This window comes from Ischnura elegans, chromosome 12, assembly GCF_921293095.1.
Source record: "Ischnura elegans chromosome 12, ioIscEleg1.1, whole genome shotgun sequence".
In the NCBI taxonomy this organism is placed as follows: domain Eukaryota; kingdom Metazoa; phylum Arthropoda; class Insecta; order Odonata; family Coenagrionidae; genus Ischnura; species Ischnura elegans.
Window position 1 is genome coordinate 88529367 of NC_060257.1, and position 22569 is coordinate 88551935.

Genomic DNA, 22569 nt, shown 5'->3' on the forward strand with positions numbered 1-22569 from the left:
ATCAGAGGAAATACTTCAATGTCTTATTTAACTAACTTGGTCAATATACTTTTAACTATAAAATAGCTCCCTTTAATCATCATTTTTATAAACATCCTTTAATTTTAACGAGGTAATTGATTGGCACCTGGCTATTTATCACTCATCTATTGTCCCTTTTTCACGACTATTTAACATCCAATCTCATGTGGTCTACTTTGTATATTGAAAAGAGGAGATAATAATAACAATGATATTCATATTCCTGATCTCAATTCAAAGTTAGCATGACTTGGCTATTTTTAACTAGGAAACACGTAATAATGAATAGATCAAATTATATATATTATACTAATTGTTTTGGTTGACCTTTAAGTCCTTGTAAATTAATTATTAATTGATTTTCAATGCCTTTGAAAAATAGACCAAAATCATGGGAGTAGGTAAGAAACCTTACGGCTGTGGAGGTGGCCGTTATTTTTTTTTTAAGAAGGGTGAATGTTCTTGCCTTGTAATAAGCCTTGCTTGATTAAAGGTATTTTATTGCATTCAACTCAAAAAACTATGATACATTCTTCTGCTCATAGGCACTGTTTGAATTCAATTGCAGCATTGGCGTACCCAGCGAGGGGAAAGGGGGGTAGCTGCCCCCCCCCCCCCCCGAAGCAAAAATCGCAAAAGTCTTTAAGCAAAATCAGTACTAAATTGGAACGAAATTATTCAGCAAATTTTCTTTAAACCCGCGAAAATTGATATGTATTAGTATAAAATATGTAGCTAAAATAAAATTATTTTTTCAAGGAAATAATCTCATGAAATAATAAAGCGCTGTTATGATTGTCTTAAAATGATGGTTTCATTCACCTTTTCTATGCTAAAATGTCACAACTTGCCTAGTTATTATCCTGCGTACGCCCTAGAACTGCAGCATTATTTTCGTTTTGTATCGATATATTTGGTAAATCGTGTTAGAGAATGGTGGGACATAAGATCAAAGCGGCTTTCAACGCGGTGGCTAAATATTACGTTTGGCTTGAGGAAAGTATCTCATGGAGGTCTTCTAATCCTTGGTCCCCTCTTATAGGCGCGGCAGAAAAGATGAAACCTTTGAAATGCCATCGTGAGAAATCGCTTTCGCTGCGTCGATTACGAAGCCATCAAAGCCACGGTTCACGAGAAAATCTGATTCGACCGCGGTATATGTGAACATATAAATGCATTCTACATCCGTGCCTAAAAGTCGAGAAATAACGAACTGAAATTATCATTAAAACTGAGTGAGTTCTCCCTTTGCAATTTGGGCGTTTATTTTGACATCATACCAAACGTAGCTTCAAAAGTAAAACCAATTAATATTACTGCCCTTAGAAAGACACCTTGCAATTGTATCCGAAGTGAAATAATGATCATGAACAAACAAATTATTAATGCGGTTTATTGATTTTTTTCGTTCCAATACCATCAGATATCTCCTATCAGTAGCTCCTGCGATGCTGAACCAAGATATTAATAATCGCATTCCACATCCGCATTCCATGTCCAAGTATGAACCAGAGACGAGCGTCTTCATTGCATAAAATCTCTTTCCTCTCGAGTCATGAGATGTATTGGAATTTTTCCAAAATCGAGGTTTATTTTTTTTTCAATTATGTCTGGCACTCTTCCCGAATTCCGGATCCAATTAGAATAAATCAAAAAAATTTATCGGACACGTTAGGATGTAGGCCTCTGCAATATGTGGCCAATATTTCTGAACTCGAAGCCAGAAATATCTATATTAAGGGATATATTAATAGCTGCGATACTCGACCAACATATATATACTCCATGATTTGTAATGGCCCATTACATTAAAATAAAATTAGTTAATTGCTATTATGTTTATGGCGGTGTCATGTTTATAGTTTCTTCACATGATCAACAATAGAACCGGTTGCTTGTTCACAAATTTATGTTGAAATTTTGGAGATTGGCGAATGAAAATTTACGAAATACTATCGAAAGATCTGCAAGCCAAATCCAATGAAATAGGAATGAATGATCTACAAAAACGAGAAGCACGGAATAATGTGTTCCTTGCGTTGATCACGTGATGGAAGATTCGTATGAGTTTGAATTTCAGGAATAAACTGAAATTTCTCGGTACAAAACATCTCCTCGTTATACACACACGAGTAAATTTTCACTGAGCTTATGAAACTTATGAAACAGATCGTCTAGACTTGAGCTAACAAGCAAAGAAGGCATTCATATCTTTGCGTCTCCAAGAGAGCATTTTTTGACCTCGAAACTTCTCATTGAAGAACGCAACTTGATAACCACTTGTTTCCATTTTCCATTCCATTAGCATATATTTTTTGAAATAGAGATACTTGCAGATGTTGAGCAACTACATCGTGGCAACAATGAGATATGGAAGACTGAATGAAGTTGTCCACATTCTGATGCAGACGGAAGGAATTTCTTGGTGGTAAAAATACGATTCGCTACTGCTATGTCATGTGAAGGAGACAGGGATGCCACATTTCCTTCCTATTTAAGCTTTCAAATTCAATTTTTTAGTCTGTACACTAGAAGGAATCCATACGCTATCTACCATCTCTCCTAAAACAATCTTTTTTTCGCTAGTGGAATTATCTCTGCAAATCTTTGCTATTTCTTCATCATCAACGATCATTTCCTATCTAGCGTGTGATAAATTATTCATCCTGAGAGAGCTCCCCCGCTTAATTTAACCAGGCAAGCCGTATAATTGTCAGCGAAAACTTATTTCCATCGCAAGTCGCCTATCATTTTTGCCTCTACTGCATCGCGAAGTCATTTGATTTTCCTCTCATGCGCGTAATACCCGACGTTAATAAAGAGAATCCACTCTCCGCCAACGCCCCCTGCGGTGGAAACAAATACACTCTCTTTCTTGCCTCGCTGGATCTGCCACTTGCGCTTTTTTCCGACGTTCTTCTTCTTTTTTTTCAAATCGCGCGTCAGTACGATTGCTCAATCTCATTCTTATCTCACCCCTGCAGTCTATATCTCAAGTTTCACACCTCGTTATTTCCGCTATCAATTCTTCCCGTGGATTGAAAAGGGAGCGCAAAAAAAAACAGTTGAAGGCGTTGCAGCCGAAGGAGCCTTCCCCACTCACTCGCCAGGGAATACGGACATATGAATGGAACGGTGCGCATTGTGTATCGCAACCGTCGTTGTTTTGCTCCCATCGCATCGCAAGAGGTGATGCGGTGTCATGGGAACGAAAATCAATTCGCGAGCACGGAAATGGCTTCTTTCCTTCTCGCCTCTTCTTGGCCGTCGGTTTCCCGATTTTTTCGAGATTGAAAGACTTCGAAAAGGGTTAGGCGAAATTTGAAGCATGTCGAGTGCATTTATATATAGATAATTGATTACCGAATACACTCTTGTGACTGTTTATTTTTTCATTTTTATATGATAGTGATATTAATTATGTTTTTTAACCGTATTTTCTTCGGGTTCAGGTTTTGGTTACTTTTTGGGAACAACAGTTTAGCCTGGCTTCCAGCAGGCGCCGTTTAAGTCTTGAAAGAAATGATTTTTCCATGTCCAGGCCATATCTTTATGCGGTATTATTTAGGTTCGCGCTCATTGGTCGGACGGGAATTTTAATTTGATTGTTGGAAGATCCCTTTAAATGTCGAAGATAGCGGATAATCGTCTTCTCCGTTATCGTTTTCTGAATTTTGGCTACTTCGATAGCTTCCCATAATGGCCGAGGGACATACTTATTTTCTTCCATTTTAATCCATTAATTTTATCTCCACCATAGGTTATTACTATAACTCTCAGATACTTCACTTCATTTGTCGCCTTTATTTTTACACCATCCACAGCATATTCATGGCGATAGTTGGACGACCTCCGCAAGAAATGTACGGCCGAGCATTTGATCAGATTAAGTTCTAGCACACAATAGTACCCATCAATTTTTAATTGACCCGCTGCTTTCGGAGTTAGCAGAGTCCAACACATCCATTAATTTTAGTGATATGAGCCATTCGTTTTCTGCAAAATGTCGATGAGCGCTAGGTCAGTCTTCCTTATACATCAAAATTGCACTTTGTCGGAACGAAAACCACGCGAATGCCAAATTTGGGCAATACCGCTCAAATATTTTGCCGTCGAACCGCAAAAAAATTGATTTTACGCTTTAAAAAAAAACAATGACTTTTTTGAGAAAAAAGTTAGGTACCTACTGGAAATACTATGACGCCGAAGATTTTTTTAAGTAAATGATCCGAGGTAGAAATAAAACTCTCTTTCGAATGCTTTTTGTTGCATTGAATTTAATTGCTTCGTTAAGACTATATAGCACATCAAACTCGGGTGTCTTGCTTATTTTTACAGACAGTAGTTTCTTGGTGAAATGATGCTGTATCACGTTACCATGGGAGTAAGTTATGGCCGACGTAGTGACGTCAACTAGTCCGCCCTCTACTAGTCCTTACTCTTGAGGTCTAGCCCACTGATTGATGGTTACCAAGGCTACCCTCCATTAATACCATTCCTCACACCCCGTCGCTAAGCGAGAGGAAATAAATATATCGTGGATTACTCTTGAAGAGTTGAGGTAGCACGCGATTTCTCCGGTGATACATTCCCCGTGACTGCGTGATTTTATTCCCGGACGCGAAGGAGCCCGTGGGTGGGCAATCCTGTAACGAATGAAGATGTCGACCCATCCGCAAGCCCGTCCATATGAGACTCGTTTGCACGAAATGATCTGGTGATTCACGGGTGATCAAATGTCCACGGAAAGAAACGAAATAAAAATTCAAGTACCTATGGAAACGAAAAGAGGATGGGTAAAATGGTGTTTAAAAAAATGCGGTGCCCTGCCCATAACTTCGACAGCGAATAAATCGCAATCTGATATCGAAATGTATACAGGTCGTTCATTTCTCCTTATATCGTTTCAATGGAGGTTCCCGACACGTGGGTGGCCAGACTCTTAAAAAAAAACTTAAATCCCACGAGAAGCTTAAAGAATACATATTACATGGATATGGTTTACACAGAAAAACGCAACGCAGAAAATTTGCAGAAAAAATATGGAAAAGTGATTAACATAATACGCCAGTAATTAATTTGATATTGTTGATTTTACGCCATAATAAGCGTAAGCCATCAAAAAAAGCTTTTTTGATGGCTTACGTCCCTATCTATTAAATGATTTTTATTTACAGAGATTACTTCACTTTCATTTCAGGCCTTTCGAATCCAAATCCCAGCTCTCAACCAACAAAGTTAATATTTCCATTCATTATAATTTACTTTTCTGTCACATCGCAAGAACTAAATCTGAATTACATGTATGGAAGAGGAAAAACAGAGGCACATATTCATGTTATTTCTAGCAATTGACAGAAATATGTTTTAAACGTCCAAGTAAATATTTACATCCTCCTACGAAAAGATTGTTTTAATTACTACGCTAAGGAGCTTATAAAGTTTCTCAGCCATTAGTTATTTAATTAAAAATGATAATTTTAGCCCGAAAAAGCTTGTGATGAGTTTTAACAATCCCGACATGAAAATTTCTGAATCAAAGTCTTTGACAAATTGTGAGAATCACGCAGCGGACGCCGGTCGTCGTGTCAATAATCCCAAACCAGGAAACGAATCGAAAATAATCCCGAATCCGATTAAGGTGGTCTTCAGCTGATTATGTGCTAGGAGCATTAATCGTTTGGTTGGACTGTTTCCACTTTTCCGGCATTATGACGCTTTCAAGGAAAGCCAAACTGAGAGCTTCTACGGTTTCCAATAGAGCAGCTACGCAACTCAAACGCCGCTAGGGAAACGGGAAGCCTAGCATGTGTGACCACGACGATTTGAGATGATCAAAAGGAAAGAGAATGAATGCAAAATCAAATATTTACTTGGATTTTAAGAATAGATGATTGAATTCTGCGCTGTATATATATAGCAATTCCTGTCCAGTAATTAATTAAATCCACCCACGCAGGGATGCCGACTTACAAAAAATATTGGGGGGGCCCAAACCGGGGATCTTGCCCCGGGAAATTTTATATGTAGTGAGTTTTAAGTTTTTAGGCATTTAAGAAGGGCCATATGATCAACATTGGAACCCTGATAACTCAAATCTCGATATCTGGACACTCCGGGGAAAATCGACAAGCCTGACACATTTTTTCCTCTCACCCACAACGAATTTTTGAGGGGGCTCGGGCCCCCTCAGGTCCCATGGAATCGGCGCCACTGCACCCACGAGTGCTATCATCAGATATTATTTTTTTTCAAACTTGTATGAACTCCGAATAATTTATAATTCAGCCATACTCCTCATTAAGTTCACCTCCCGTCTAAGTTTATAGGCTTAACCACGCAACTGTAAAGAATACAAGGACATATATCTTGTCTTCATATTATCGGCGTTTATCTGGCAAAGTAATCAATAAAATTTCTACCGATTTTAAATCTCCTGGTAACAAAGATATCATTAGCGAATATCAACTTGTATTTCTGCAAAAAAATTAAAGCCTTAAAATTAAACCCTTATTACGTGACCCGAACGTGAAGCAGACATAATTTTGGTACTCATAATAATCGCAAGGCATCCTGGTCAGTTTAACATTATGAAAGAACAATTAATACCAAGAATACTTTTCGTCGAGAGGGTTACAAGAGAGCAGAAAATATTGGCTCATTTCATACAATTTTGATTTGAAATAGCTAGAGGTTAGATAACAGCCCCAGTTCAACTCGCTTATGACGATCGTGCATGTAGCGAAATCCCGCCTATAACGAGGTGAGTACTCGGACTTACCTTTCATAGCCTTTGTTGATTTCCCCGCATGTAACGAGTACGGATGATACGAAATATCCGCTATTACGAGCAATCCTTGGGGAAGTTTTTACTCTTTTATAAAGAAATTACGGTCATCCCGAGAAGAGTTTACCCAAATTACGACCATCTTTGATGCTTCACCGTTCCTTACGTTGTTCTTACCATCACCACATAGTTCCACTATAGATCTGGAAATCGTTCCCTTAACATCCGTTTTACGGAAAGAGTGTTAAAAATTCGTTGCTTAAGTAAAGACGATTTATGGCTTGTTAGCAGGCAGCCCTGTGATTTTTAGGGCAAAATCCAGTATTATGGATACAACGAACTCCCTTTTTAGCGAAATAGAACGATGGTCCCCCGAGATTCGTTATAAGCGAGTTTTACCGTATTGAAATTGCGAGATCAAATGGTTGTGATCAATATTTTTCCAGTCAGCATCTATCTCCTGTCAAACTATTGTCGACAATCGCGAGTGTTTACACTGGGTGCATGAATAATATCTAGGAAACCAAGCGGCTGCACGTGAGAGATTATGCTGTGATGTTAGTTCGAGAAGTTTCTATTCCTCAACATGCTTACTCATGATATATTTTCGGTGCGATAATAGTGTGGACAGACAGCTGCGTCATCTCAGGCGTAGAACTGTTGACTTTCGATAATCAGGACTCTATTTCCCGATAACACCGGTCGTATCTATCGACAGACGCGTAAATAACGTGCAGAGCCGAGATGCGTAAAAGTTTTGTCCCGCCGCGCCGCAGAGAACGCGTGGAGTCAGAGTTCAAAAGTTAGCCGTCCTGCGCACTCTTGTACGGCAAGAAATCCGACGGTGGCGACACCTCCCGCTCTCTTGTGAGAAGAAAATGAAGTAACTGCTGAGGCCGCCATAGCACAGCGCGCGCGCGGGAAGAACGTAATGGAAAAGTTTGAGTCGATTTAATTAATTTCCCTCCTCGAGTTACCGTTAACTGCTGCTATTTTTCAGAATTTCGAGGAGTGAAAATTTTAATTAATCGCCAGAATAATTCTTAAATATTTCATTGAAAACATTATTTCATTGGGTAGTTTCTTGCATCAAAGAAAACGAAAGGCATTGATTGCGATTTGTCACCTAACATGAGTGTATTCATAATATACAAATTATTTGGTTTTAGAAATCCCACTTTAGGCGAATGGCAATGGTCAATTTTAACTGCATTTGAAAAAGGCCAGATTGGCGCCCATGCGATGCCACTCCACGTGACGTCACAGGGACCTAGTTTCTATACGAGTAGACACTATAGGAGTTTTACATCGTCTGAGATCACCAATTTATGCATGAGGCACAGAGCTCATGGAAACATCTCTTATTATTCACCTATTAAAATTGCCCATGTTCGGAAAGTTTCCTTCGTTTGACAGGGCATTAACAATCCTTTTTTTAGGCCAAGCGCTACCGGCTAGCAGGGTACTCTGCTACCTGCTAGCAGCCTGCATCGTAGCGGCGCTCATAACCTCGTATCAAGGTGGCCTCACTCTGCGGCTGCTGGAACCTGATTGACCTCACACGGGCTTTTCCCAGCATTCATACTTAGACGTCGTGTGTCGTGCTTGAAATTTTTCACTTTTCATTTAATCGCGAAAAATAGATAACGTCATTTTAAAAATCTAAAAGTGTGAAATACGAACTCCAGGAGTAATAATCTTTCGATTTAAGCAAAAAAAAAATAATAGGAAATCACCCTATTGTTAGAATATTTAAATGATAATTATATTTATATATTTCTAAATATCCCGGGTATCTTTGCCAAGCCCAATACAGCCATGTTCTATGCAATTCAAAAGACTAGTCTTCAAGGTATGGCGACCGTGCGGTTCAAATAAACACTTTTCGTCTCTGTTATAAAAATAAAGGATTGGCCATTGTAGATGACCAATCCAGTGAAGTTAAAAAGCCAAACTAAGGAACAGAGAATTCGGCTACTTAAATCCATGAATATTCAATTCATACTTTTTTCATATTTTCCTCGTTTTCATGTAACTAACGTGTTTTGACTTAAATTACAGCATTTGTTTGCTAATAATTCATAAAGTAACAAGGTACGTGCCAACACTTTATTGTTATCATTATTCTTAAGGTAGGTACTAAGAACTATCAGTTTTATTATCAGAACGACTCATAATTTTTACATTAATCAACATCAGCAAATATCCCAATGAGAACCATTACAAAAAGTGCATTTTCAAATACTATTTCAAGGAAATACAGCACACAAAGTCTATTTTTACGGGCTCATTCTATGAGGCATAATTTAGAGGAGCATATAAATTGACGCTTCCATGAAAATAACAAGTGCTTAATTTTCAATACTAATATCGCTGTGACTTTATCTGCATGTTTGGTCTTATACGTTGGCACACCGCAACCGCAGCGCCGTTCCTCGACACAAAAAATAGAGACAAAAGACAATCGAAGGCGCCGCCGTTACAGAGAGAGAAGCCGTCTTCACCTTATCCTTTTCACCTTGAGACATACAGCGCCTTCTGAAACGCTCAGCGCATTACAAACGATGCATGGAAGCATCCTCTGAATGAGGCGTTGCATTCTGGGTAAATTGCATAATGGCTGCCAGTGCAGCGCCCTCTGTTTGAGCAGTCTCGAAGCACGTCAACGAGTTCTGATTTAGGACCAATTTAGGCATCGTAGTTTCATTTTAACACAACGTATGATGAGTGGAAGCTCATTGATGACGCGTAAAGATCAGTTGAAGATATTCAGTGTTTCATTTGGAATCTGAAATGCTTCAGGAAGTGGTAGGGGCGACAATTTTCAAGCATTTTTTAAGCATAAATGGAAGCATATCTTTACAGTGAACTCCAAATAATCACAAACATTTAAACTACAGAGGCGTTTAGCTAAAACAAAGGAAGTTCGGCAGAGAGGAGGAACTGAAGATGAATGAATTCAATGGAATGTTTGGGATCCCAGCAAAGAAGCCACCAGTCTCTTTGTAAATAGCATAAAATTAAATAAACATATCTCACTGCACATTACGTTGTTGATCGTTTTCATGGCAACTGAAAAAAGCATCCAAAAAGGTGTTAGCGTCGCCATAGCTAAGTAACTTATGAGTTGAGACCCCATGTTTAGAGATTAAAAAAATTCTTAAAATCGCTTCTCCCTACCGCCTCCTAAAGTATTGCAGCTTCCTCCTCAAACGCCCTCTATGCACCTAGCATTGTTACACACTAAAGATAATTTGCACAGACAATGCAAATCTCTAACACATAATTTTTATTTCAACTATGGAAATAAATGAATTAATGCCTGATGCTTTCGCGGCAAACTGTATGAAGATCTCTCGGGTTGCACACCGGGTGAGGCTTTCCATCTCTCCTTCAAACGTTTCCACGTGCCACTAACTCATCGTCTTCAGGGATCCAAGAATCGAACCTGTTCCGTTCGCAATTGCCAGACGGGAAAAATGTTTTCAAAGTGAAAACTGTGATTCTTGGATCCATGAAGACGATGAAACATGGAAACATTAGAGGAAAGAGAGATGAATAACCTCACCAGGTGTAAAACCCGAAAGATCTTCAATGTTATGGAAATAAATATCGATTTCTTTTTCCTTTCTCTGGATTTCAATTTTTAATGTTTATTAGCGTACTGCATTACAGGTCTAAGAATGATGTACAAACTTTTTGGCCAACGTTTCGATGTACCACAAAAAGTACTAGATTAGTGTCAATCAGTAAACTAATCATTGTAAAAAAGGTATGTCAAAATTCTTATCTCATCTTTTTAATTTACGTACAGCTGAATTCTTTTTATTTTATTCCTGTAAAAAAACATGGTGATAGTCTTCCATGCCTTCACGTATCAATTTAATGTAATCATTCATTCATAGTCCTGAATAAGACACGAAGGGGGACACAAAAATCGCTGCACGCATCGCTCTAATACGTAGTTCGCGCTTCTCCTGCTAGGTGGGTGTTATTTCATCATTTCTGAGTAAGCATGCGAAACGACGCGGCTTTGGGTGGTTGTAGCGACCCCCTGTGACAGTTTATATCCGAAGAGTTTTTTTACCTCTTCGATTTAATCGCCCCTAAATCCGCCTATGATGGGAAATGAAAAACTATGCCAATGAAACACTTTTAAATGTATTTTACCATAATTTCCATTTATATCTTTCCAGGTGACCATTACATTTAAATTACCTTAACAAAGAAATTACCTTTCTTATCGAAATAAACAGTATAAAAACAAATGATATCGTTGTAGTCAGCCAATAGGAACCACCATGTGATCTGTCCATTTACCATCACGAATCGATTGCGAAGAAGCCAAAATAAATCGCGGTTGTTCATAATTACTTCCAATGGGAAAGATCTAAAGAAGAAGGACACTTACTCTACGTTCCTGCCCGTGGAGAATGGGTAGACCATGGAGAGCTTGAGCTTCTTGTCCGGTCCGACGATGTAGAGTGCTCTGACGGTCAGCCCAGCCTCCGTGTCGTCCTTCTGCTCCTCGTCCAGCATGTCCAGCTTCACCGCCAACTCGCGCTTCTCGTCCGCGATGATTGGGTACGGGAACTCTCCGGGGATGTCCAGGCAGTACGACTTGATATCCTACACGAATAATCAAAACACTCAGCAAGTTCAAAGGTGTAAAATTATTACGAACCAAACCAAACATCTGACGAATATTTATCGGGTTTGCAGCCAGGTTAATGCTTTTATAAAAGCCGACGTTTCTGTAGACAACTTGTCTCCCACCCTCAAGGCTGTGTTACTTTATGGTTACTTTACTTTATGGTCGAAGAGTTACTTTTACATAAAGTAACTCTTCGACCTGAAGACCCTGACTGCAATGTCAGCGAAGGTGCTTCGTCAAAACCCAACGGACGCGGTGAAAACCCGGAGAGAATGCAGAGATCATCTGATAAACGCCTCGAAAATCTTCGAACGCGCATTAACCTGGCTGCAAACCCGAGAAATATTCGTCACAAGTATTCACCAGGAAAATTTAAATCGTTTATCAAACCAAACATTAACAAATTCGGTGTCGGCAGGTTCTCAGCCACATCGTCTTACACTATCTATTTTTAACATTGATCTGTGTCTTAGAGTTTAGGTCTTTACGAATTCAATTAATCATTTTTAGTAACTTTTCGGTACATTTATATACCTTCATCCGGGCATTAATATGTGCTAAGGGTTCTGTTGGATTATTGTTTAAAATTTCCGTTGCTGATACTCCAAAAGATGGGTTTCTGTTTGACGTTGTTATACAGCTCACTTGCTCTGATCATTTTTCTTGTACTCCTCTCTTGTTGATTGAGATGATGACGATATTAAAGTGATGATTAATTTTCATCCTCAGCTGTAAGTAGTACAACTTTGGTACAATATTTTGCATTCAATTCTTGAAGACCCACATTCCAATAAGCTAATCAACGTTAAAAGTTGAAGGCAAGGGAAACAAATTAATATCTCAATATTTCTTTTGCCTAAACCTAAGGATGAATCGCACACAGAATAGGAAAAGTCAGCCGCCTAAGCGTCCCTCCCCATCGTCGCCACCATTTCGGGGAAAATATGACGGATGTTATCCAGGCACAACATCGTTACCATCCACAGACCACCTTGTAAGCTTAGGGAGGTCCTGTGGAAGTTCCAATGATACTGGAGGACGTTTGAATAAGATGGGCCGAAAAATTACATTTTTCAAAATCATATTTGTCCTGTACGCAGTTAACTGTTTCTACGCTTCACTATGGGAATTATTTCCCTCTAAAGGATCATTGAGGCATTTAAAGATCGATAATATGCGAAAAAGTTGTAGAAAAGTTAATTTACCGCATATTCGGCAAAATGTTAAGTAGCGCCACACGCAGGAAGACATTATGGGTGGCACGCGGGTTGCATACACTCGCAATTTGTTGATCATTCTCACTCATCGTAAAACCATAAACTCCTTTTTATAAACTTTAAACTCCGTCAAAATAACCTTAAGTATTGTATTCATCATTGCTTATTGGTAAAAGGAGCTTATTGTTGGTTCCAGTAACATTTTTCTCGACAGGTGTTTGTCTCTAAATTCATCCTGAATTTTCGCAAAATTTAAACCTTTAGGGCTTGTGCAGCAATGGTTATCGTAATATCTAATTTTGAAAAAAAATTGGATCTGATACTCTGATAAAGTTGGCAACTTTCCAGCATAGGGCAAATTTGATCCCGAATAAAGGTTTCGGCTTCCCCCAACGAAGAATATACAGAGTTCCTTATGAGGGGGGGGGGCAATACTAAGTCGATGAAGCAAGGAGAACCGTTGAGACCAACGTCGACACTCATTCGCCTGAGTCAGACTGAAAAATAAGCCTTCGCGCATCACATAATCACTATGGATGGTCGGATCGGATACCTCGTATCCAAATATCCGCGGAAATTGCCCTCCATCGGATACATCGGATCCAAAGTCGCAGAAGACATCGGATCTGGATCCGAAATTTTAAATAATAGCTTCAGTGAATGCAACGCCCCATAAACGTGGAAAGAGTTCCGATTCTCTCTTCGAATGCGCCGTCGCATGCGATTCTTGTCCTACGCTACTAGTCAGTGGTTTATCCGAAGATTTTTATCCTATTTTCATTTCCAAACCCAAGCGTAACAGTTTAGGTCCTGAGCATGTAAAGATGTTTAAAAAAACAACTTTAAAGCCCATAAAATGATTTTTGATTTATGAAAATATTAAAATGTGTGTGGAAATCTAAAAAGCATTCCTTTGACTGTACGTACCCAGAGTAAAATGGAATAATTACTTCGCTTAATAGCAGGAATTTGAAAATGCATTTGGATCCGAAAATATCCGATCCGATAGATCCGGCTCCGAAAATCAAGGATCCGATCCGAATCCGGATCCGAAAAAAATCCTGGATCCGTCCATCCCTAATAATCGCAGAAGAGAATGAATCCATTTCCATCATTCAACATTGGTTTCATTGTATTTTTTCGATAGCCATGAATTGCACGCTAGGCGTATTGCCTTAAGGTAATTAATCACCCCCTGCTAACATCCAAGACGTGGCGCGCACAATTTTATTAGGATAGCAGGGTATTTAAGCCAATTTTAACCCAGGTATGTAACATAATTGAAGAAAATGGTACTCAAACTCAATAATATAATTCTCAATTAGGGAAAATTTTTCTATATCGTTTGCTACATTTCCTATTGCATTTGGCATAATATCATTTAATAGATTGTATTTAATTATGTCGATTTTCCGCAGGATTGAGGCTGGAAAGCCATCTATTTAGAATGACTCATTTAACACTAGAACTACCGATGGAGTCATTTTGACTCCTCGCGATTTTTATTTCTCTCCCCTGACAAAAATTTTCCGAATTCCGGCCTGAAATTCCGTGACTTTTATTCATTTTTGACACTAAATAAGGCTATGCGATTAAAATAATTCTAGAAAATAAAATAGTCCACGTTTTTCAAGATTTACCTTTGACTACCAAAGGGAGTCATTTTGACTCCCTAATGTATTTTGCTTGTCTTTTCGCCAAATAGTAATATTTGTTCAAGAGTATATTTCTTCTTATGTAAATAATTAATTCAAATCTATCGATGGCTAAAATATATAATTATTTCGCTTTTAGGCCAATATTTGCGAGACTTTGAAGGAATTTCTAATTTTTTGGGTCCGTGTTTGGAACTACAAACCATATGAATGTCCTGATATCATTTTATCTTGCGATAAAGTGGTGAATATGCCATTCATATTGAGTATTTTCAAATTCATGGGTTTAGAAGCCGTCGTGTCTGCCCATACTCCCTTACCCCTCCCTTCTCCCCACCTGTAAGACTCGCGCAGCACAATACTGTGTACACCGTATATCGCTGCAGTGCTTTTATTTCAGCCTTGACTACGTGGAAGTTGATTTTCAAACCTGAAAAAGTACCTTTGTATCCTTCAATTGATACAAGGATGAACCAGGAAAATAAATCAGTAGAATGAAATAAAGTTATTGTCCTAGCATTGTCAGCTCTGACAGCGCTGGCTGTCGCGCGTCGTACATGAAAACCGTGCGCTGTCCTTTGCATTAGTGAATCCAGTGAACTCTCGAGTGGACTACAGAACTCTTGTGAAGTAAGGCCTCCATTTTTTCTGACTGGCAGTATGACCAGAAGGAGTAGGGATGCGAAAAGGAAAATCATTTCGTCTCTGACGAAGTCGAAGGTTTTATCCCTCAAAACGTTTCTAGCTAGTCTGAAGATTCAGACAAAACACATGCGAAGGATATGCAGTAATTTACATTTACTTTCCCTTTCATAAGGAGTTGCAAAACAAAGATATTACCTACGATTATTTATTGATTCGTTTATACTGACTCACATAAAGCGACGTAAAATTGTGGAAGCACGCAGGCAAAATTATGAAGATTTTACTCTTTCCAATAGGGAGCTAGATGCATGTATAGCCATATTTTATGCCCGCGGAATATCAGGTACAAATGATCTCTCTATTGCAAGTATTTGATCAAATGACTGGGGAATACCATTTTCTAAAATGAACGACTGGGAACCGGTTTGTAAAAATTTTGCACTATGTAAGATTTGATGAGAAATCTAATCGATTCCAGCATCTCAAAGCTGTCAAGTTTGCCGTCTTTTCAATAGTGTAGGATAGATTCACAGATAATTACATTGTTTGTTACAAACCTAATCCGTACATCACGGTTGTTGAACAAATTTTCCCCAGTAAAATCAGGTGTATTTCACTCAGTACATTTCTTCTAAGCCGGACAAATACGGCCATGAATATTGGCTAGCTGTTGACAAGGATAGAAAATATGTATCTTGGAAATGCCTTCCCTTATGATGAAAAAGATAATTCACTTCATGCAGATTGCCGTTTTAGTAATACTGAAAATAATGCAACCGTTTCTGAAAAAGGGCGAAATATTACTGTAGATAATTACATTATCTTAGTCAAACTCGCTGAAGAGCAAAAAAGCTAGGGTACCAGCATTGTGGGAAAGGTAAATAAATAGAAGAGAAGTACCAAAAGAAATGAAATCACAAATATACCACAAGAGCATATACTCAGCGATGGCCTATCCACTCGTTGAAAAATACTTCCGACATAGTAGGTATTCATGGATAGTATACAAGGAGACTAGGTTCCTAAAACATTTCGCGCAAGACGCTTTTGAAAAAGCTCGATACAGAGTTGGCTGATACTATTATTAGATCTCGACAAAAGCGTGGAGTTTCCAATGCTGCATATTCTTCTAACGGGATTCTGCAAAAAAAATATTTCCAGGCAAAACAAAAGCGCAAAAAGAATCGATCTGTTGGGAATTGTATGACCTGCCAAAAATCTTTGTGTGGGCAATTAAAATGAACGACAATGCTTGAACTGTAAAGTATCTTAGCCAAATGCGTGGCTTATCAAGTGCAATTTTTTTCTCTATTTAATTATCTTCCCAACTTCCATGTAGCCTAGATAATATTTTTGATCATTCAAACATGATGATAATATGTGTTGAAATGTGTATGTTTGCTGTTTTATCCAATTACTCTGTGAAAATCCTATTAAAACAACATAACATGTAGGAAAAATGAATTTCAAAGCAATACTGCCGAATCTCGCATTTTAAAAAAATATTATTTTTTGTTATAACCACGTCTTAATTAATAAACAAAATCGTGCATTAATAAACAAAAACGATAAACTAAAGCAATGCATGAATAAAAACAGAGATAAACTGGAAAAATAAACAATTATAAGGTAGGAGTCAAAATGACTCCATATGGTCGTTCTAGGAGGGGTGTCAAGTCCGGTATTCCTAGTGTTAATATGCTATAAAGGTTTCTTATATCTTGGCCCTATCAAGAGTAAGTATCCAATATTCATAACTAATTACATGAGAAATTATAATTTAGCCTTAACTCTTCAAATAAATTTGAAAAGGCTAACCCTCTTAGGTAGGTCCGCAACATCGTAGTTTGAAACGAAAATTGCGCGAGCTAAAATAAGTTTTCTTTCCATTATAGATGGAATCCATCGTGGTCATAAATATCAAAATTACCTGGGGTACACAGAATACAGATAATGCCGTGCTTATACTTTTTAGCCGATAGCAGTTGCATTTTCAAGTAACCAACGAGATATGAGTTAAGTTGCAGTTTTATCTATCTAATATTCTAAGTATTCCAGCGAGGACCCTAAATTTCATTTCTATCAATGTTATGAAGACCTTTATATAAGTTTGTTTTTCAAAAACTACATCTATATTGTAGCATTTACAAGCATTTTCCCTAAGATTGATGTCAGACAAGTTCAGCCAATTCGGGCGCGATGTAGCGGAAGTTTGAAATTTTTTAATAAAGTGTAATTCCACTTTCCCACAATTATTTCAATACTTAAGAAGTAGAGAAGAATCTAGTAAATGTAATAATTTCTGGTCTTTCGCCGTAAGATGGCTCTGTAAGCCGAAAGGCGTCGTATGCATTGGAAATAATGAGTGAAAAAGTGCAAATATATTTTATTTGGATTTTTTAGATATCGTAAGCATCGAAACAAGGCACTATCATTGTTTGGTGATGACAAGGGAGGTACCCCGTGTCACCACCAGATGGCAATCAAACTTGGCAGAGTGATTGAAGATGAAATTTCAATAGAGACATGTTTTTGCACCAAATGGACTTAAGTTTTCGAGATACCATGGATAGAGATTAATAGAAAAACGCCTAGGATTGAGAACCTCACGATAAAGTAATACTGCCATACGATGGCATTGTAGACATTCCCCGATCTTTCTCCAACCTAGCTAATGGAATGGACGAGTAAATAGTTTCTGGCTTTGCTTGGGGGTAGTAGTTAATATTGAGTAGAATCTCTATGTGAAGGTGCAGTTTCTCTCGTTACTCCATTTGCATGATTCACATTGATATCACATAAGTTGTCGGCAGGGATTATCGCCTTCTATTAATGGAAAAATTACAATTGCCTATTAATAGTAATTTCTATTATACTCGGTAGTTTATTTTACGTATTTAACTAAACGTCTTTTGCGTCTCATTAAAGTTGGTAACAAAGAAAGATGCTATAAGTTCCTCTTCTTACGTTCTGCTCCACAAGAAATTAGTTGATAAGTGGGACTCGATTAAGTATTGCAACAATCACTTCATAAGGGTCTAGCAGGTTAAGATGGTGAAAAATGCCCCCAGACATTTTTTAAAATAAAAAATATACACTTAAAGTGCATCCAAAATTATGTGTTTCCCCAAAGTTCCAGGCCTTAACAATGGCCAATAACTCCAAAAAAAAATTGAAACACGATTTTTAGTTTTTTAACCATATCACCAGTTTTCATATTTGTAAATTCGTTTCCTTGGTTTTAAAATGTAAATACTATTACGTTCTACCATTCTGATTTTTTTCAAAATTATTTGAGCGAAAACTAAACTTTCACATAAGTTTGAAATTTTCAAAATTAAATTGAAAATTTTAGGAAACATTAGACAAGCCGAAAAAATATATATTGTTACCCCTACCCTATAAGTATAATCCTAATTTTTTCTAATTTTTAAAATTGGTGGAACACGCTCAAAAAAACGGATTACTGCTTTGCGCCATTTGCCTCTATGTATTCCAGGGGGATATTTGTTTTGATTGTTGAGAGCAACTATTGAGCCAGCAGAAACAACTAGCCAGAATACAAACGTTTCCACATTACCAGCACATTTTGATGATCTAACCAAAGTGTCAATTTATAATTTACTATTATTTTCACGAAGTCAAAGATAAATTGAGCATAAAACCAAAAGCTGATATAATTGGTAATATATTTGTGAGTTTTTTTCATGAAGTTGGAAAATTCCATTGGGGAAAAAGCTAGATATAACATAATTTAAAACAGGGTTTCCGCTATTTCAACACTCCCTATATTGTTTTGGCGGTCACTCGATTGAACACAATCACAAGAACATACATTTGAAATGTTTGTGCTTGGTTTCTGATTTGATCCTCCTTAAATTTAGAGAAATAAATTCGAGTTACACAAACACGGTTTTTCATCAGAAAATATGCGATGGAAATGAAATTTTTCTGTGCGTACCATTTTGGTTTAAGTTGAAAAAAATTATTGATTTTTTAGTGTTTACACTTGCAATGGCCATGACGATCTTCATAATGCAGTAACTCTTTCGTGCAGATCAAAGTCACAGTTTTATACAGTGTCCCATTTATCTTGACCACCCGAAATAACTTTTTGTCCAGATATAAATTTAAAAATATGTCAAGCAAATGTCCATTAGCCGTCAGGGGGACATAAATCAGCATGATTGCCTTCCTTGTAGCTTTGTTATTTACAAAGATAAGAACAGCGGTATTTCTTTTTTAAATGGAGAGGAAATGAATAGCCGAATAAAAAATGTAGGTTGCCATTTAAAAAAGAAATACCGCTGTTCATATCTTTGTAAATAACAAAGCTACAAGGAAGGCAATCATGCTGATTTATGTCCCCCTGACGGCTAATGAACATTTGCTTGACACATTTTTGAAATTACATCTGGACAAAAGGTTATTTCGGGTGGTCAAGATAAATGGGACACCCTGTATATTTTAAACGATTCACAGTGTGACGAAAACCAGAATGAAGAGGCTTATGAAGGACATACCTATGTATTTTCAATTATTACATTAATTAATTATAACATTATATAGTCATAATTCTGGTAAAATCGTCCGCTATACCTTTTCACTTCGACTATGAAGCTCAGAAGCCCTAAAAGGTATTAAAATCATCAATACCGTCATTGAAGGCATTCCGCAAAGTCATATATTAATACTCATTCATGATAACTTGACCAAATGGTAATTTACACGACCTATTTCATTATTTCCCATAGTGCTAACTCATAACTGGAAATGAGAAGGCTAAACACGAGATTGCAAAATGTGCGTGATGTCCTCGAGATAACGGAATTGCACCTACACCTGTCAATTAAGCGGGAAGAACTTCGAGATTCTTCGCAGATACCAATCACAGATCTAATTTTCGTGTTATCAGGAGATTACTTCTCGAAGTGCAACTGTCGTAATTTAAGGTGCTTCGTACCTGCACATCCTTAAGCGAAGGCGAAGGAATATCAGGAATATCGGAAGCAGACAACCAATCCATTCATATCTACTCTGAATTGAAAGAACTACTCAAGTGTTTACATTTATCATACACACAATGACCTTGGCAAAACAGCTACCTTATTTATGGGACAGTGTGACAGTTTTTCATATTTCCAACCGATTCGCAAAGAGATGATTGAAAATGATGAGTATCCTTTTAAGCACGTTAGACAGAAGTCCTTGCATAGGATTTTATCGCATTCACCGTATTAAAACTTACGTTGATAAGGTACACCACTAGGTTGCTATTGATAGTGGCGTCACCATGAGACGATCTTCATTTCACACGCTCTAAAACGCATCCAAACTATGGATTAATTTCACGCCATGCCAGTTCAGTGGTTTTTCTTCCAAACTGATTCTTAGGTCACAATTATTTTCTTTTTTTAGCTTATATCTTTGATAAAATCTGTCCTAGACTCATATAGTTCAGATATCTGCTCTCCGATACCCGTTTTCTCACTAAATTTTAACCTCATATATCAAATATTAATCCTATTTTTAATATGAGTCAGTATTGATTTTATTTTGGAAGTTATAAGGTTAATGTCTAATTAACTCGATATAAATTAAATAAGTTTTGCTTCGCAAAAATGTTGTAATTATCCCCTTTGCTTGATGAAGTACCTAATGACGCGAAATCGATTAAGAATCCCTTAGACGTCGAAAGATTCTTTGGAGAAAGCGACCAGCATCGGTCTGGTAACATTTGGACCAACCAAACGACGGAATGGCCGGAAATACGGACCGCTCGTAACCGCAAAATACTATCTCCAAACACCATTCCACACTGGTGGATCTTGAATTTATAGTCCAGAAAATCGTATGTGTCAAATTTGAGGAACATAATCGTATCTGAAATTTCGTCCATTACGCACTGGTATTCTGGCATACGATTTTATGGACGAACTTTCAGATAGGATTATTATATGGTTTATATTTGACACATGCGAGTTTCTGAACTAGAAATTCATGGTATGTCTTAATGGAAAGCTTTTTTTTTTAATACTAATTTTCGGTTACGAATAAAGTCAATTTTCTTATGAGATATGTCGTGGAACATAACTAATGATGATGATAGACTGAGATATCGTATTGTTCACAATTTATGTGAACAATACGATATCTCCGTCTATCATTATCATTACGGTTAAGAGCTGACGATATGTTTTCAATCGTAATAGCTAAAGAGAAACCGAAGTTTCTCCGAAAATGTGGCATTCCGTCTGCAAACGTAATTTCAAGTAAGTATATAAACTTTTTTTAAATCACAATAAAAGCACAACGACCTTATGTAAAACAACCACTATCATTTTATTTCTATGGTTTGAAAAACTTTGCTGGAGATCTGTAAAAATCAGAGAGCAAATTAAATCTATTGAACCGTGTATTATAAGATTGGCCTTCGATAGAGCATTCCATCTTATCTGTTTGTCTCGCCGTGAAACCTGCTCGCTGGGAGAAGCATCAATACAAGTGGCCATGAATAAGGTCACCTTAACGGAGGCTTGCGAAAAGTGGAGCGTAGTATCGAAGATGTGCTATGAAAGAACGCGAACCATATGCTGCGCTAAAAGATAAGGCTCATATTTGTGCGTGGTCTGTCGTTTGTTTAATGTTGATATGAAATCAATGAGCGCGTAATCAACCGGAGCAAAGGCGAGGAAAGATTAATTGCGGTCAAGAGATAGACCAAGGACGGATTAAGAAGTTTAGTGGTAATTATAGATATGAATGGAATATAGGAATGAAGGAATGTTCTTAGATGGCATTGCGAGTAAAGATACGTGGTAAAGGACGTTATCCTGCAGCAATGGGGTTCGAAACGAATTTTCTATCCTAATTTTTTTAAATAAATAAAAGATCGTAGCACTTTTCCACAAGATTTTTTAATGCGTACAATGCGTTTCGGCTCACTGAGCCATCATATTGTATCAGATGATGGCTCAGTGAGCCGAAACGCGTTTTACGCAGCTTCCACTTCCACCAATTGAATCTTTCCTCGCCTTTTTAAGCAAAAATTTAACTATTTAGCCTCTTTGGATGCATACTGTCAGAGCTCAGTATCGATCAACACGATTTCAGTAATAGGAAAGATGGAACTTTTTGGCGTAATTCTGCTATTTTAATGGCTTCATTCCGCGAGTTTTTTTTTCGATAAAACAATGGCCAAAAATTGAAAGAATTCCCTCAAATTACAAGATTAATTTATTCCGTACTTTTTTACACTGTTTTTTGAATCCTGGTAGGTATATGCTATCATATAGGATTGTCTCACAAAGGAAGATTCTAAATAAAAGCATTACTTCATTCATAGGTTGACAATAAAGTCAAAGTTGTGTTTCCTGTTGCAGTAACTAGTCCAAATAATTTATCTGACTCGTAATCCATCAAATGATGATAGGGGAACTCATAAAAAAGTTATTTTTCCGTGTTTTTTTTTCAATAGGTGAGAATATGCATACATATAGAAATAAGTTTCAATTTACGAAACCTAATATGCTAATATATTGGCTTTATTTTCCTGGCAGAGGCAATTACCTAAGTATATTGATTTGTTTA

The 22569-nt window shown here is 37.5% G+C and overlaps 1 protein-coding gene across 1 annotated transcript in view; it reads right to left on the reverse strand.

The window, feature by feature from the left end:
• Nucleotides 1–22569, reverse strand: part of LOC124169435 (peroxiredoxin-6-like) — a 68777-nt gene that overhangs the window by 9122 nt on the left and 37086 nt on the right. Inside the window, exon 3 of the mRNA XM_046548034.1 lies at nt 11220–11437. Coding sequence (XP_046403990.1) covers nt 11220–11437 — 218 coding nt within the window. The remainder of the gene's footprint in view (nt 1–11219; nt 11438–22569) is intronic.